We start from the raw sequence: 12,543 nt of genomic DNA, 5'->3' as shown, positions 1-12,543 counted from the left end.
TTCTAATACGTAATATACGTAAAGCTCTTAAAATGCAGAAAGCACTGTGTAAGCACTAAATGTTACTATTACAGTATTAAATATCCAAGGCAGATTTACTTTGCTAAAAGTTACCTAATTAGAAGTCTCATGTTTTTCATAACGTGGCGTTGCAAACTGTGCCTGGTTAATGCACCTTTGGAGACATTGGCGCTGTGCATTTGAAAGCCATTAATCTAAGCCCCAGCTGGATATTTTAGTTCCCAGTGAGAAGGGTCTCAGATTTCAGTCTTTTGCTGGAGCAACTTGTGCCATTTCCTGAATTTTAGGCAGGAGGAGGCTGGTGGGAGAAGGAGGTGCTCTCTGCTTCTTTCTTTCTCTCAGTCTTGCTCTCTGGCAAGTCAAGAAAAAAGATTGGACAGTTGTGTTCAGCCAGTGTTTCTGGGTTTCAGATGCTTTTGTGGTGCAGATTTCCTTGCAAATCACGAATAATTCTTCAGTAAAGTAAATCAGCAATTACAAATTACGATTCTAAACCCCTGGTGGATTTACTTTCCCGATTCAGAATTAAGTGGCAAACTGGCATCACTAGGTCTTGGTCCCACCATAACCTTGAAAACACGGAGATATTTCATACGCCTGTGCATATAAAGTGCATTTATTTCACAAGTTCATGAAATTTTTATGATGACCGAAGACATTCCGGTTAGAAGTCATCGATGACCCCAACTGTTAGAGTTGTACGAAGATGCCGCGTTTTTGAAGACGCGTGGACTCATTCAGTCACAAATCACAGCATCTGTTGACAGAAACGCGTTAGCAACAGGTAACTCCTTACGGAAAGGAGATGCTGCACACCACGTGGCATTTGCCACTTGGATGGAGTACGTCAGTAAGACCACTACGCTAGGATGGTAGATTTATTTGAAGATTGAACATTCAGAGTTGTTACAATAATTGTACGATAATTCGTACATGATTCTTTCGGTGGTAAAACAAATAAAAAGCGAAGGTGCTGGGCTTGCTTGTTAATACCCAGTGAAAACGGGCAACCTGTTTCTGATAGTTTGGTTTTTGTTTGTTTGCAGTTCCTACTTCTCCTCCCAAAGACGTGACTGTGGTGAGCAAAGAGGGCAAACCTCGGACGATAATTGTTAACTGGCAGCCTCCATCCGAAGCCAATGGCAAAATTACAGGTGCAGTTTGCATGAGCAATAAAGGCAGATATAAGGGGCCTGGTTGACGGTAGAATATAATCTGCATAACTATGTGAACACGTTCCATACTTAATTTAGCCTGGAGCTAGCACAGAGGTCTATATCTTCTTTGTCAATCTTTTTAGTAGCTCAGATTAATTATTTACTTTTGTACCTAGTAAAAATATATTAAGATATAAACTAACTGCAGTGTGAAATTGGAGTCTAACCAGAAATATAACTGAAAGTTTAAATATCTCAATAACCTTTGCCTTCATCAGCTTGTGCTATTCTAATAGCCTGCCTCCAGAAATGCATCTATAATGCATCTGGCCCATCAGTATTTCATTTAGAAGACTCCATCCCAGTGCTCTTCGTCATCCTTGTGTCATTTTTGTGGCACAGAAGAGACTTAAAGTCAGTTTATTAGTCCCCTGACATAATCACTAGGAGTAAACTGTTATTTGCCTTTTGTAACAGCATCTCTTTGATGTAGTGTAAATCATTTCACAGAAAATAATAATTAGTGTTTCCTTTCTGTAATTTCAGCTTGGATTCCCATTTCTAAAGGCTTTCTGAAATAATTCACTTCCATTTTCCTTTTTTACCACAGGCTCCAAGCTTAAAGCCCATTTTTTTGGCATACAGTTTGCAGTCTATGTTTTTGCTTTTGTTCTCAGAATTAACTATGGTGCAGAACCAAACCTTTGAAACCTGTCACCAGCTGGCATCTGACCAGGCAGTGCTGGAGCCCGGGGTCTAGACGGGAGACTAAAACTAATTAGATCCCTCTGAAAAGGCAGAATACGGGGGACTCTGAACCTTTAGTAAGGACGATAAACTTTTCAGTAAGCTGCAAGAAAGACCCCTAAAAGGCAGAGACAGGTTTGTCTGGGGTCGGTGCGGGGCAGGAGGGGTTGTGCAATGCAGCGGTGCGCCGCTCTTCGCTGCGATCGCGTGCCGAGCGTGTCTCGCCACCAGAGCCGTGTGGATGCGGCTCCAGCGGACGGCAGCTCACCCCGCACCAGAGTGCCTGCCCGAGCCAGCCCCGTGCCTCTGCATATAGCTGTTGATAGGTTGTGTATCTATATTTTTATACTGGCTATAAAGCCAATTCTGCGTTGCTATTGACACGATGTTTCCTCTAGATGGGAAAGAAGGTTCGACTGGAGAAACAAGAGCCTTTATCTTAACTGCAGGTTGAAGGACCTGGTTGCTAGCGGTCAGTGAGGGTCATTCAGACGGGCGAAATGTCAGGCACAAATATCCCCAGGTTATATGTGCTCTTAAAGAGCTAAGCCTATCATCTTACATCAAGCGTGTGCATGAGAAAAGGAAGACAATGTACAAAGAGATCAGTGTTTCCTTGCACGCTGTGATTAGCAAAACTACCGCACGCATTCAATTTCCCAGGTAAAAAAATCTTGCACTGTCTACACTGTGAAGGAGAACCTTACATTTATTCATACGTGTTGAATGAAAGCTTATAGTATTTATTAGTTTTAGCATAAGCAGCAGTTAAAAGCTAATAAAATACAATAAAATAGAATAAATCATTCATAAATAAATTGGTAACACAGAGTCCCTCAAGCGTTAGATTCAATTTGCCAGGGGAGCAAGGCAGGAGTTCTCTGGGACGCGTGGGCTGAGTGCCCTCTGGTGGGGAGAGCCACTGCTGCCACAAGAGGCAGCTTATTAGTTCAGTTAATTACTCGTTAACTCAGCTCAGTTCATTCTGTGCATCAAGTAATGCCGTAAGAACTACGTGATGATGTAATTCCATGTGCTGGATAGCATGCCTGTGGAATACGTGTCTTTCCAGCTCTAATATCTTTCTGGTGTGGATAGGATGGATGGGAAGTACTGAACCGTGCTAGTCTGGATTCCAGAGGCTTGTGCATCATTATAGCTGCTGCCTAATTAGTACAGTCATCAGTTAACCCAGCAGTCCTGTGCCGCTATGCTATATATAGTGCTTTTAACTGTCACTATATATATTTTTTTATATATATATATATGTATGTTGTCCCTAGTTAAACAAGTAACAGACATGTTGCTTTGTGACCTGTACAAGTAGCAAATTATTAAATCTAGCCCTCAGTAATTAACTATGCCATCAAAGGAAGAAATTAAGCACGCCAGACCTGCGACTGGTGTTTCAGGCATCACCCTCCATGCCGTACCGGTTACTGTGAATTATGCGGATTTGGGCTATCGGCAGTATTTTCAGTTGCTGTAAAGAAGTGGCAGGTACTCTGGAGAACATCTCCCCTTCCTCACTGTGGTCTGTGGGACAAGGGAAGCGGCAATTTCTGCATGAAGCTGCTGACCTTACCCTGTATTTGTGCAAGTATTTATTTTATGCTGAGGCTCTGTGTTTCTTGTATACAAAAAGTTACAAAGCTTTTACTTCTTACTGGTTTGTAGTTGCAGTATATTTTAATAACAGAACATAAACTCTTCCCGTACCTTTTTTCCTCTGACACGCAAGATAACTTCCATTCTTTTCAGATTATTGTCATCTTTGTTAATAAACTGAAAAATAATAAAATCGTTATAAACTATTAAACACACATTCTTTAGCTGCGCATGAGTGTGTTTTGTTGCTTTAAGGTTAACTATTTTCTATAAATACTAATATTTTGAGGATGTTCTGCTAATAATAGCTTTATGGGTTTTTACCTTATGTGGTCTGTAAACAGGTAAGATGGAAATGAGGGATTTCTCCATATTCAATGAACAGTCATCAAAAATAATTTTGAGATGTTCAGTGCCTTTTTTCTTTCAACATATGCTTTTAACAGTTTAAAATCTAAGATGGGAAGGCTGCCTAATATCTGAATGCGTTCTTAGTCTTTGAAAAAGTAAGAATACACTTCCAGGAAACTCTTAATCATTTCGCTGTGCAAATACCATTCAAAGTCAATAGAACATTTGCCGTGAGATCTTATGACTATCCCGTTCTTTTCTGTATAAAGTTCTTCCCTTTTGTCCTTTGGCTAGGATACATCATTTACTACAGCACAGATGTGAATGCTGAAATACACGACTGGGTTATCGAACCCGTCGTGGGAAACAGACTGACCCATCAGATACAAGAATTGACCCTTGATACGCCGTATTATTTCAAAATTCAGGCCCGCAACTCGAAGGGCATGGGGCCTATGTCTGAGGCGGTTCAATTCAGAACCCCCAAAGGTAAGCTATCACCGAGAGCCAAACGCCTTCCTCCTCGTTTTCGGAATGCAGCCTCTGTAGGGATAAGATACCAGTAGCATGAATTTTATATTTAAACTGGAAAAGACAGGAGGACGATGGAGTGTGACTAGAATGACATTTTCTACTGGATTGCTCTTGTACGTAGTTAATACCTGCGCAAACTTTGCTTAGCCCTTTGATTAATTGTGTTGTTTCAAAATCGCTGCTGGGCACTTAGGTCAGCTAGTTGTGGACCTTTGGCATTAACGTCCTAAAGGTGCTTTTTAGAAAAGTGCTTGCTCGTTGCTTGAAGATTCTAGGTCTTGGGTGTCGGGTCTGTTCGTGACGAAACGGCACACGGCAGCAGGCTCTGGAGTTGGTAGCCACCGGCACAGCTGCTCGCTAGTGGCATGGATGATATAATGCTGAGACACAGCAGGCTCTTAAATCAAGAACTGTTTGATGACAGGTAACTAGTGAAATAGTACGAACGCATGATAGCTTGAAAAAAATTGTACTCTGAGGAGAGGTGGAAAAATCAAAAGTTAGGAGTAGATTTGCTAACCGTAGTTTTTCCATGTGCTGGTGGTTAGAAATGAGAGCTCTAGCAAGTCTGTTTATGCTATGTGAAACTTTAAATTCTCTCACTCTTTCAAACCTCGTGATCTTTCTCTTGTTTTTTTTCTTTCCCTGTGCTTGTGCCACTAGCTGAAACCTCAGATAAAATGCCTAATGATCAAGGTAAATGAATAGCCGCTCTTTCTCTTTTATTCCATCCTTCACACATTTTGAGTTTCCTGTCCGTGTGCTGTTGCATTTCCTAAATGAAACAAATACCTGCTGCTGTAACTGTAAACGAGCATGTTCCCGTTGTGCTTTTAATAGTGGAAGAACTGGAAGTCCTATTTGTGGTTTGGGTGTTAGGAATATAAAGTGATCTCTGTAGTCAGGTGTCACATGAAGGCACAAGCAGGTTGTGCCAGAGCTGAATCATTCTGTCAAAATGAATTTGGATTAAATGATGCTCCAGCCAGACTCTGACCATTGAAGCAAGATCTCAGTACACAGAGGTGGAAGATCAAACAGTTATCTAATTAGCACAAGTGCTGTTTGGTGAGCTCTGCATCTATAATTATTTTCATAATAAAGGAAAGTATGTCTGTTCTGGAAAGCTTTTTTGCAAGAGAGATTCTGCTTGTCAGCTCGTTTAGACTCCAGACTCCGCTTGTCAGCTCATTTGGACGGCAGACGCTCCCAAAGAGCACAGCATTAGCTACTAAAACCTTAAGGTTTTAAAATGCTAGCTTGAAAAATGGTAGCTTTGAGTTTACTACATAGAATTATAAGGTGAATGTCCCAGGGCTATTTTTGCTTTCTTCCACATAACCTACAAGCCCAATAAAAAGGGGAAGAATTAGTCTAAAGGGATGAGTTTAAAAGGACACTGGCAAGCAGCTTAGACATACCATTAAATAGATCCTGAAGGGGTTGAGAATGAGCTCTTTGCTTTTTTGACTTGCTTTTCACCTTGGTACTTGGAAGTAATTTATTAAATATACTTTTACTGTCTGTGTACCAAATAATGCTGATAGTAGACAGTTACGGAGTAAATTCATACCCAGACTTGTATAACAGAGATGCTAGGTGAGATGCAGGCTTGTCTGTGGGGAAGCAGATGCTCACCGTGTCCTCATTAACGCTCAGTTGCAAGTGGAAGGGAATAGGGGAAGATTAAAAGGTTTTATTTTAAAGTTGCTGTTTCTCTTCTGAACTATTCTAACCTCAGCAGGTAGCTAAATATTCTCATCCAGCGTCATCATCTTAAAGTAACGTATATTTCTAGTAACAATTTGATTAATATTTATAAAATTCTGTAATTTATAAATCATAAAACCCTACATAAAAGCCAAGAGACTTTTGTTTCAGAATGCCTAGAAGAACACTCAGAGATTATAAATCATGGCAGTAGGTTAAATGCAGAAAAGAAGATGAGCCGAAGAGCAGAAAAGCCTGCTCTGTGACAAGATCACTAAATTGCAGAATCGCATCCTTTAGGAAATAGTAGACAAGTTATTTGAGACTGGAAGGCACAAAACTACAGCGGGATTGAGACTCTGGCCGTAGCGGTTCTCTCTTTTTTTTTTTCTCTCCCCTACTGTATTGGTTTTCTCCTGTATTAAGCACACCATATTGTTCTTCCACACGCTTCTATGGCACAGAGCTTGCAGAAGCTCACGCAGAAGCTTTCCAACTCACGCAGAAGCTCTCACAGAAGACAACTCACTTCTCATGGAAGTTAGTGGCTGTTGCTGTCGGGCTTCAAGGAGTTGCACTGCCCTGGTACAAAAGCAAAGGTTAAGGTATCTAATCCTAGTAAAACTATCCTAAAGTAACACAAAGCAATTTGTCTGGCTGCAGATGCCTAGTGGGTAACATGGAGATTGACAAACTAAAAAAGCCCCAAACAATTTCAAGTAAATGGTACCTTAAACTCTTCCTTAATATAGAAGGAAATGGAAAACCTCAACAACAAACTGTGTAAGATCCTGGAAAAAAGGCTGGTGTCCACGCAGGAGACGCAGCGTGTGCGTACGCTTGCTCGGAGCGTGGCCTGTAGAAGCAAAGCTTCTGCTCCCTGTTGTGGTGGTGACTTCCAGGAGAGGCGAGGAGTCCTTATGCCCCCGTAAACCGCAGAGAACAGTCGTCTTTCAGGTCGCGCCGCGTAAGAAACGAGCTCCCCAGGATCTAAAGGCTAAACTGTTGATCCCTGGTTTCAGGAATTAGATGCTGAGAAGCGACTTGATTAGGTTCCTAAATTTCATCGCGTTTTGAAAACTGGACTTTGTGTCTTGCTGTTACCTTTTGCTTTTTTTGGAAACGCGCCGACGCCTCGCAGTCACGGGCAGCATCGGGCGTCCCTGAGCCACCACGCTCTGCAAGCTGCCTACACCCTTTGGAAATGCTGCCTTCTCCCTGCCGCTGCCTTCTGACATCTTTATCATCTAAATATGATTTGCGTACTTTGTTATATACACAGACCCTCTTACGGCGGGGGTGGTATATAAAATCTGCAGTTGGCTCTGTGAGTATATCCGTCGTCCAGGGCGTGCAGACCCCCTGACGAACCCCACCGGCTCAGTCTGTTACACCCCCAGGAACCACATGATCCCTGTTGGTCTGTGCAGGTGACTTTGTATATCTGATGATTTACTCCATTATTTTATGTCATCTGTTAACTTCAGTAGCAATTATTTTAATTTTCTTTCACGGTTGTTATTAAGGATATTGAATTATACTTGGCCAAGCACAGGTCTTTGCAGAACTCATTAGAAATATCCCTCGTGAATAATGATTCTGCAATCATAATTCTTACTCTTATCAGTTAATTAGTTGTTAATCTCGTTAATATGTGCCACGTTGCTTTTCTATTTATTATTATGCTGTTTTTAACAAAGCATTATAGAGTACTCAGTAAAATGTTTTATGGAAGTCTAAATATAGTGTGTCTACATAGTTACTGCTCCCAACCAAATTTATAGTCTGACATTTAGTTTGTTTGAAAATGCCCGTTTTCAGTAAAACAGAAAGATTCTACCTATCCGTCACCTTTTCCGTGATCGTGCCTATGTTAAGGCTCCAGCTGCTGCACTAGAAATGCATAGGGTGTCTATTTGTCCTTTGAAAATATTGTCAGTTATTTTTATTCCCTCCTTCACCCGCAGCTTCTCTGGTGCTCCAACATATCTTTTTTGTGTCTCTTCAGTGCCAGTTACCTGGTCATACAGGTGTAAATATATTAAATAGAAGCTGTTTAAAATTCTGTTAAATTATTTCATTGCTGCTGCGAAATTATTAGTCCAGTACTTCAAAAAAAGAACACGTTTTCACTGGGTGCAGTGTCCTCTCTAGACTGGCAGGTGCAGTACGTCTTTGTCATTATGGATTTGTCCTGCAATACGTCTTTTCTGTTATTTTAGACTACGTCTAACTCCTCGCTGGATACGTGGAACATTCCTTCTTACTAACCTTCTCGGGGCTTATTCAGTATTCTTGCTGGTACCTTTGGCTATATTTACCAGTTGTCTTTATTTCACGGTGACTAATTTGCAGGCTTTGACTTTAAGTTCACAATTTCCATTTGTTACACATCCTTTAGCACTTATTACTTCTTGATGAGAGTGGATTTTTAACTGAGAAAACCCTTCTGATTGCGAAACTGCCCTGTTTGTGGACTTTTGGGTTTCTTTGTGGTTTTGGCTTTTTGTGCGTAACAGTGTAAAAATGTGCCAAGTATTAGGAATTCCTATAACGGGAGGAATGTTGTTCCTCACATCTTGCTCTACGGTTCCCCTACTACAGTATTTTTATCATTCGTGGTAATTTTGCATTAGCGCATTTTCATGAAAACACAGAGGTGGAAGAACCTGCGCTTTGTGTATCTTTATCCGCGGGAAGCATTCTGCTAACTCAGGAGAGGTCTTAACATCAGCGGCGAACTTGTGACTTCATGCGTCCTGCTGCGTCGCAGCAAGCGACCTAAATTTAGACCTGAATTATGCAAAGGGAAGTACTTGTCAGAGCAAAAAGATTTCTAGTTTTATTGCATTTCAGTTGGCAGGTCAGCACCGGGGAGCCCACTGGCAGCAGCTAAGGTTCTAGCGTGCTGTGTAATTTGCCTCGGTTTGTAATAATTGATGTACGGATCCGTTACGTTTACTATAAACGTAACAGTTTGAAACTCATTAATTTATTTTCCCAGGTTTCACCAAAAACGTTTCTGTTGTCACTTGTGGCAAAGGTGAAACAAACTGTAAAGATCGCGGAGAAGTTGAAAGCAAGTTTTTAGGGATAGGCAGGGACTTAATATTACATTTACTGTGCTTTTGATCCTCCGCTTATTTCCAGTCTTCCACGCTTACTGTAATTATGTATTAGGAAAAGGAACCTGTCTAATTACTGTTTAAAGATGATTAACTGTCTGTACAAGTGTGGCAAAGCCATGTGCCTCACTATATACCTGTGTATTACTGCAAATGATTTTTTTATTCTGTTTTAAAAAATGAATGCTAGTAGAGGCTCTTAAGCTTACTTAGGAAAATAGTAATGCAGGAAACTAATTATTCAATAGCTCTTTTGAAGAAGTGGTTCTCTTCTTGGAGAAACACAGTTGCTGTTCAAAGCCAAACCATGTTGTAAGGGAGAGAAAAGCGGGGGGAAAATGCTCACAATGGTTCAGAGTTCTGAAAGAGCTACCTTAGAAATGCTGAAGTGTGCATTTATGCGTATGTGTGTGTACGTATATGTGTTTAAAATTACCACATCTGTGACCTTTTCAGCTTCAGGATCTGCAGGGAAAGGAAGCCGCCCAGTGGACATAGGACCAGATTACAAACCACCACTCGGTGGTAAGTGTTGTTATAAAGTTTTTCAATTTAAATGCAGCATCTTTCAGTGTTTCACCGAGTGATGCTAGATCCTGCTGAAAATAGTAAGCTGTTTACAGCCCTGATTACGTCTGTACCAGTAACTTGTCTCTCTTTATGGTGATAGCTGTTCCCACTCAAGAAATTGTCTCATACTTCTGTTGTAGTGTTCTTTGCCCACTGTGTGGGGTACATGGGAAAAATATCATCGCATGCATTTACATCTCAGTCTCGATAAGCAGATTTTGTTCCCAGTTTAGCTTTAAACGGCTGCTATAGTGCACAAATGTAAAATTAATTCAGTAAGAACATATTAGGGAGGAAAAAAATCATCTTAACTCCTTCTGCTTATTAGCACTGTGCGTTGCGGAAGCCTTACCCTAAGGTAAGACTCATTAGTGTTACATAAAATGTGTTTTCTTGCAGAGGAAAGTGACCACTGTAGAATAGTGGTACTGATTCTTGTGATTATTGGGTCCAGGGGAATGCCTGTACTGCTATAGTTCTAGCAAAGTCCCAGGTTAACTCTCTTTAGACTCTAAACTTTGAAATTCTTTATGATAACCGAGTAGGGTGAACGTAAATTTTTAGAGACTTGTTAGTTGGCAATGGATCTATAAAGCACCTTACAGCTTTAACACTCGTGCAGAAAGACGACTGGCAAATGACAAAATAATAAGCAAGCACTTCACGTGAAATCCTAGCAGGCAAACCATCTTCCTCATTCTGGTAACATGTATGATTCTAGCAGTGTTGGATGGGCACTGCCCAAGTAAACTTTTCCAGGTAAACTCTATATAAATAACCCCTTTCTTCCAACTCGAACTCTTACAGGCAGTAACAGTCCCCACGGAAGCCCTACTTCTCCCTTGGATAGCAACATGCTCCTCGTAATCATAGTATCCGTTGGAGTGATCACCATTGTGATAGTGGTGATAGTCGCTGTCTTCTGCACTCGTCGTACAACTTCTCACCAAAAAAAGTAAGATGTCCAGCTGGCACTTTGCCCTGTCCTACCTTTCTCACTTAATTCTATTATTTAATCTTTTCTTCACGATGCTTTAGAGTCACTTTTAAGTCTTGCAGAAATTCTGTTCTGACAAAGATCAGTAATGCAGTTTGAATTCTCGTGTTCAGAGGATAACATGCATCGAAACAGCGAAGTTATGCATGTGATGATGATGATGATCTGTTTTTCCTAAGTGTTTCAGAGTTTACAAACCATCAAGAGTTCACAGGCAAAGCTGGGCAATGCTTTTATGTATACCGCTCTCTGAGGAGAAATTACTGTTTAAAATACTATTTCCAAACTCCAGTCGATACATCTGTTTAGAGCTGTGTGAGCTCAACAGCTCGGGCAGATCCTCAGTTCTGTTCTTAGCATGTACTTCATTGTGTGGAGTAGGTTTACAAGCTCTGCATGATAATATCCGATTTTTAGAATAGATTACTGGAGTGGAATCTGAACGTGGTGCTGAACTCCTTAGGAAAAAAAAAAAATCCTAAATATGGGTGTGTATCTGAATTCTCCCCTCATTTACAGCATCTGAATTAAAACTACAGCAGTGATGCTTCCATTTATAGGCTGCTAAAGGTTGTTTCTGTGTGTTCTCTGAAAGAACTGAACAGACCTGAAAGCCTTTTTTGAAGTTTGAAAAGCCTCTGTTAGGCAAAACAGTTTTAAGAAAGCGCTTAAAAGCCAAGCTTAGAAGATAATCTCCACTCCCTTTGCTAACCATCCTGCAAAAACACAAGTTCTTCAGGAAAGGAGAGCAAGGGTACATAAGTGATGGTCTAGCAACTGGGGGATATGCTTGAGAGCGGGCAAAATTCGTGGCTCTGTGCCCAAGAGACATATTTTATTTTCAAACAGCAGAAATAACCCTGTGAGATTTTGCCTTTGTTTTCCCAGTTTCTAAATTCTACCTCTTACATGCAGCAACTCGCCACCAACTGAACCACCTTCTGATCTGTTCTGGTCATTCAGCTACAGCGCTCAAAGCAGGGTGTCGGCAGCACGTCTGGCTGCGTATCACCTACGTGAGAGGCTCCCTTCATTGATACTTTCAAAATTTTCTTTAGTCATACCTTAGCCACTTCTAGCAAGTGTGCTACCCAGAAGGGACACCTTCCTCCATCACTGCCAGGCTCCAAAGTGAGGAGTGTGTGTGGAGGGCGGTGCTGGAACTCTACTTTTTTTTTTTCTTTTTGTTGTACTTTTTTTTTTTTCTTTTTGTTCTACTTTTCCAAAATTCCATCATATCAAATGTCTGCCCCGCAATTGGTTTGCTGCCACCACTATTCAGCAGCGATGAAAAAGCATGTTAGTTAGATGTGTCTAACCTGAGCAGTGGTAAAATGAACGGTCTTGTCATTAGTCTTTAGCGTTAACCGTCCTATTGGGATAATTGGCTATTTGCACACTCCTGCTACAGCTATTGTTTGAGGTTGTTTGTAAGCCCTGGAGTATGGGCACAGCATGATGTATGTACACTTCATGTTTAGAATATTATTTTAATAACCATAAGTGCTGGAAACTTAATTTTTGTTAACGAGAGCTTAGACTGTAGAGCACGGTTCTGCAGCATGTGGTAGCATTTGAGACAAATCTCATGGCATCAGAGTTGCAGAATATGCTTTGAGATGTCAGATGCGCTTATATGTAAAATTCAAAGCTTCCTGCCCAGGGAGTAGCTTTTGCCCAGCTGGATGCAAGATCTGAAGGAAATCTCAGTGAAAATTTGCCT

At 41.0% G+C, this 12,543-nt stretch overlaps 1 protein-coding gene across 1 annotated transcript in view; it reads left to right on the top strand.

The window, feature by feature from the left end:
* NEO1 (neogenin 1) overlaps positions 1-12,543 on the top strand; it is a gene marked incomplete at its 5' end in the record, with an annotated part of 204,531 nt that overhangs the window by 179,878 nt on the left and 12,110 nt on the right. The window contains 5 exons of the mRNA XM_082005375.1: positions 1,068-1,175; positions 4,179-4,373; positions 5,082-5,114; positions 9,710-9,782; positions 10,635-10,778. Coding sequence (XP_081861501.1) covers positions 1,068-1,175; positions 4,179-4,373; positions 5,082-5,114; positions 9,710-9,782; positions 10,635-10,778 — 553 coding nt within the window. The remainder of the gene's footprint in view (positions 1-1,067; positions 1,176-4,178; positions 4,374-5,081; positions 5,115-9,709; positions 9,783-10,634; positions 10,779-12,543) is intronic.

The sequence above is a fragment of the Phaethon aethereus genome (genome assembly GCF_964289735.1).
Source record: "Phaethon aethereus genome assembly, chromosome: 12".
NCBI classification, from domain to species: domain Eukaryota; kingdom Metazoa; phylum Chordata; class Aves; order Phaethontiformes; family Phaethontidae; genus Phaethon; species Phaethon aethereus.
Note: the sequence above shows the minus strand (reverse complement) of the source record. Positions and strands in the feature narration are given on the sequence as shown.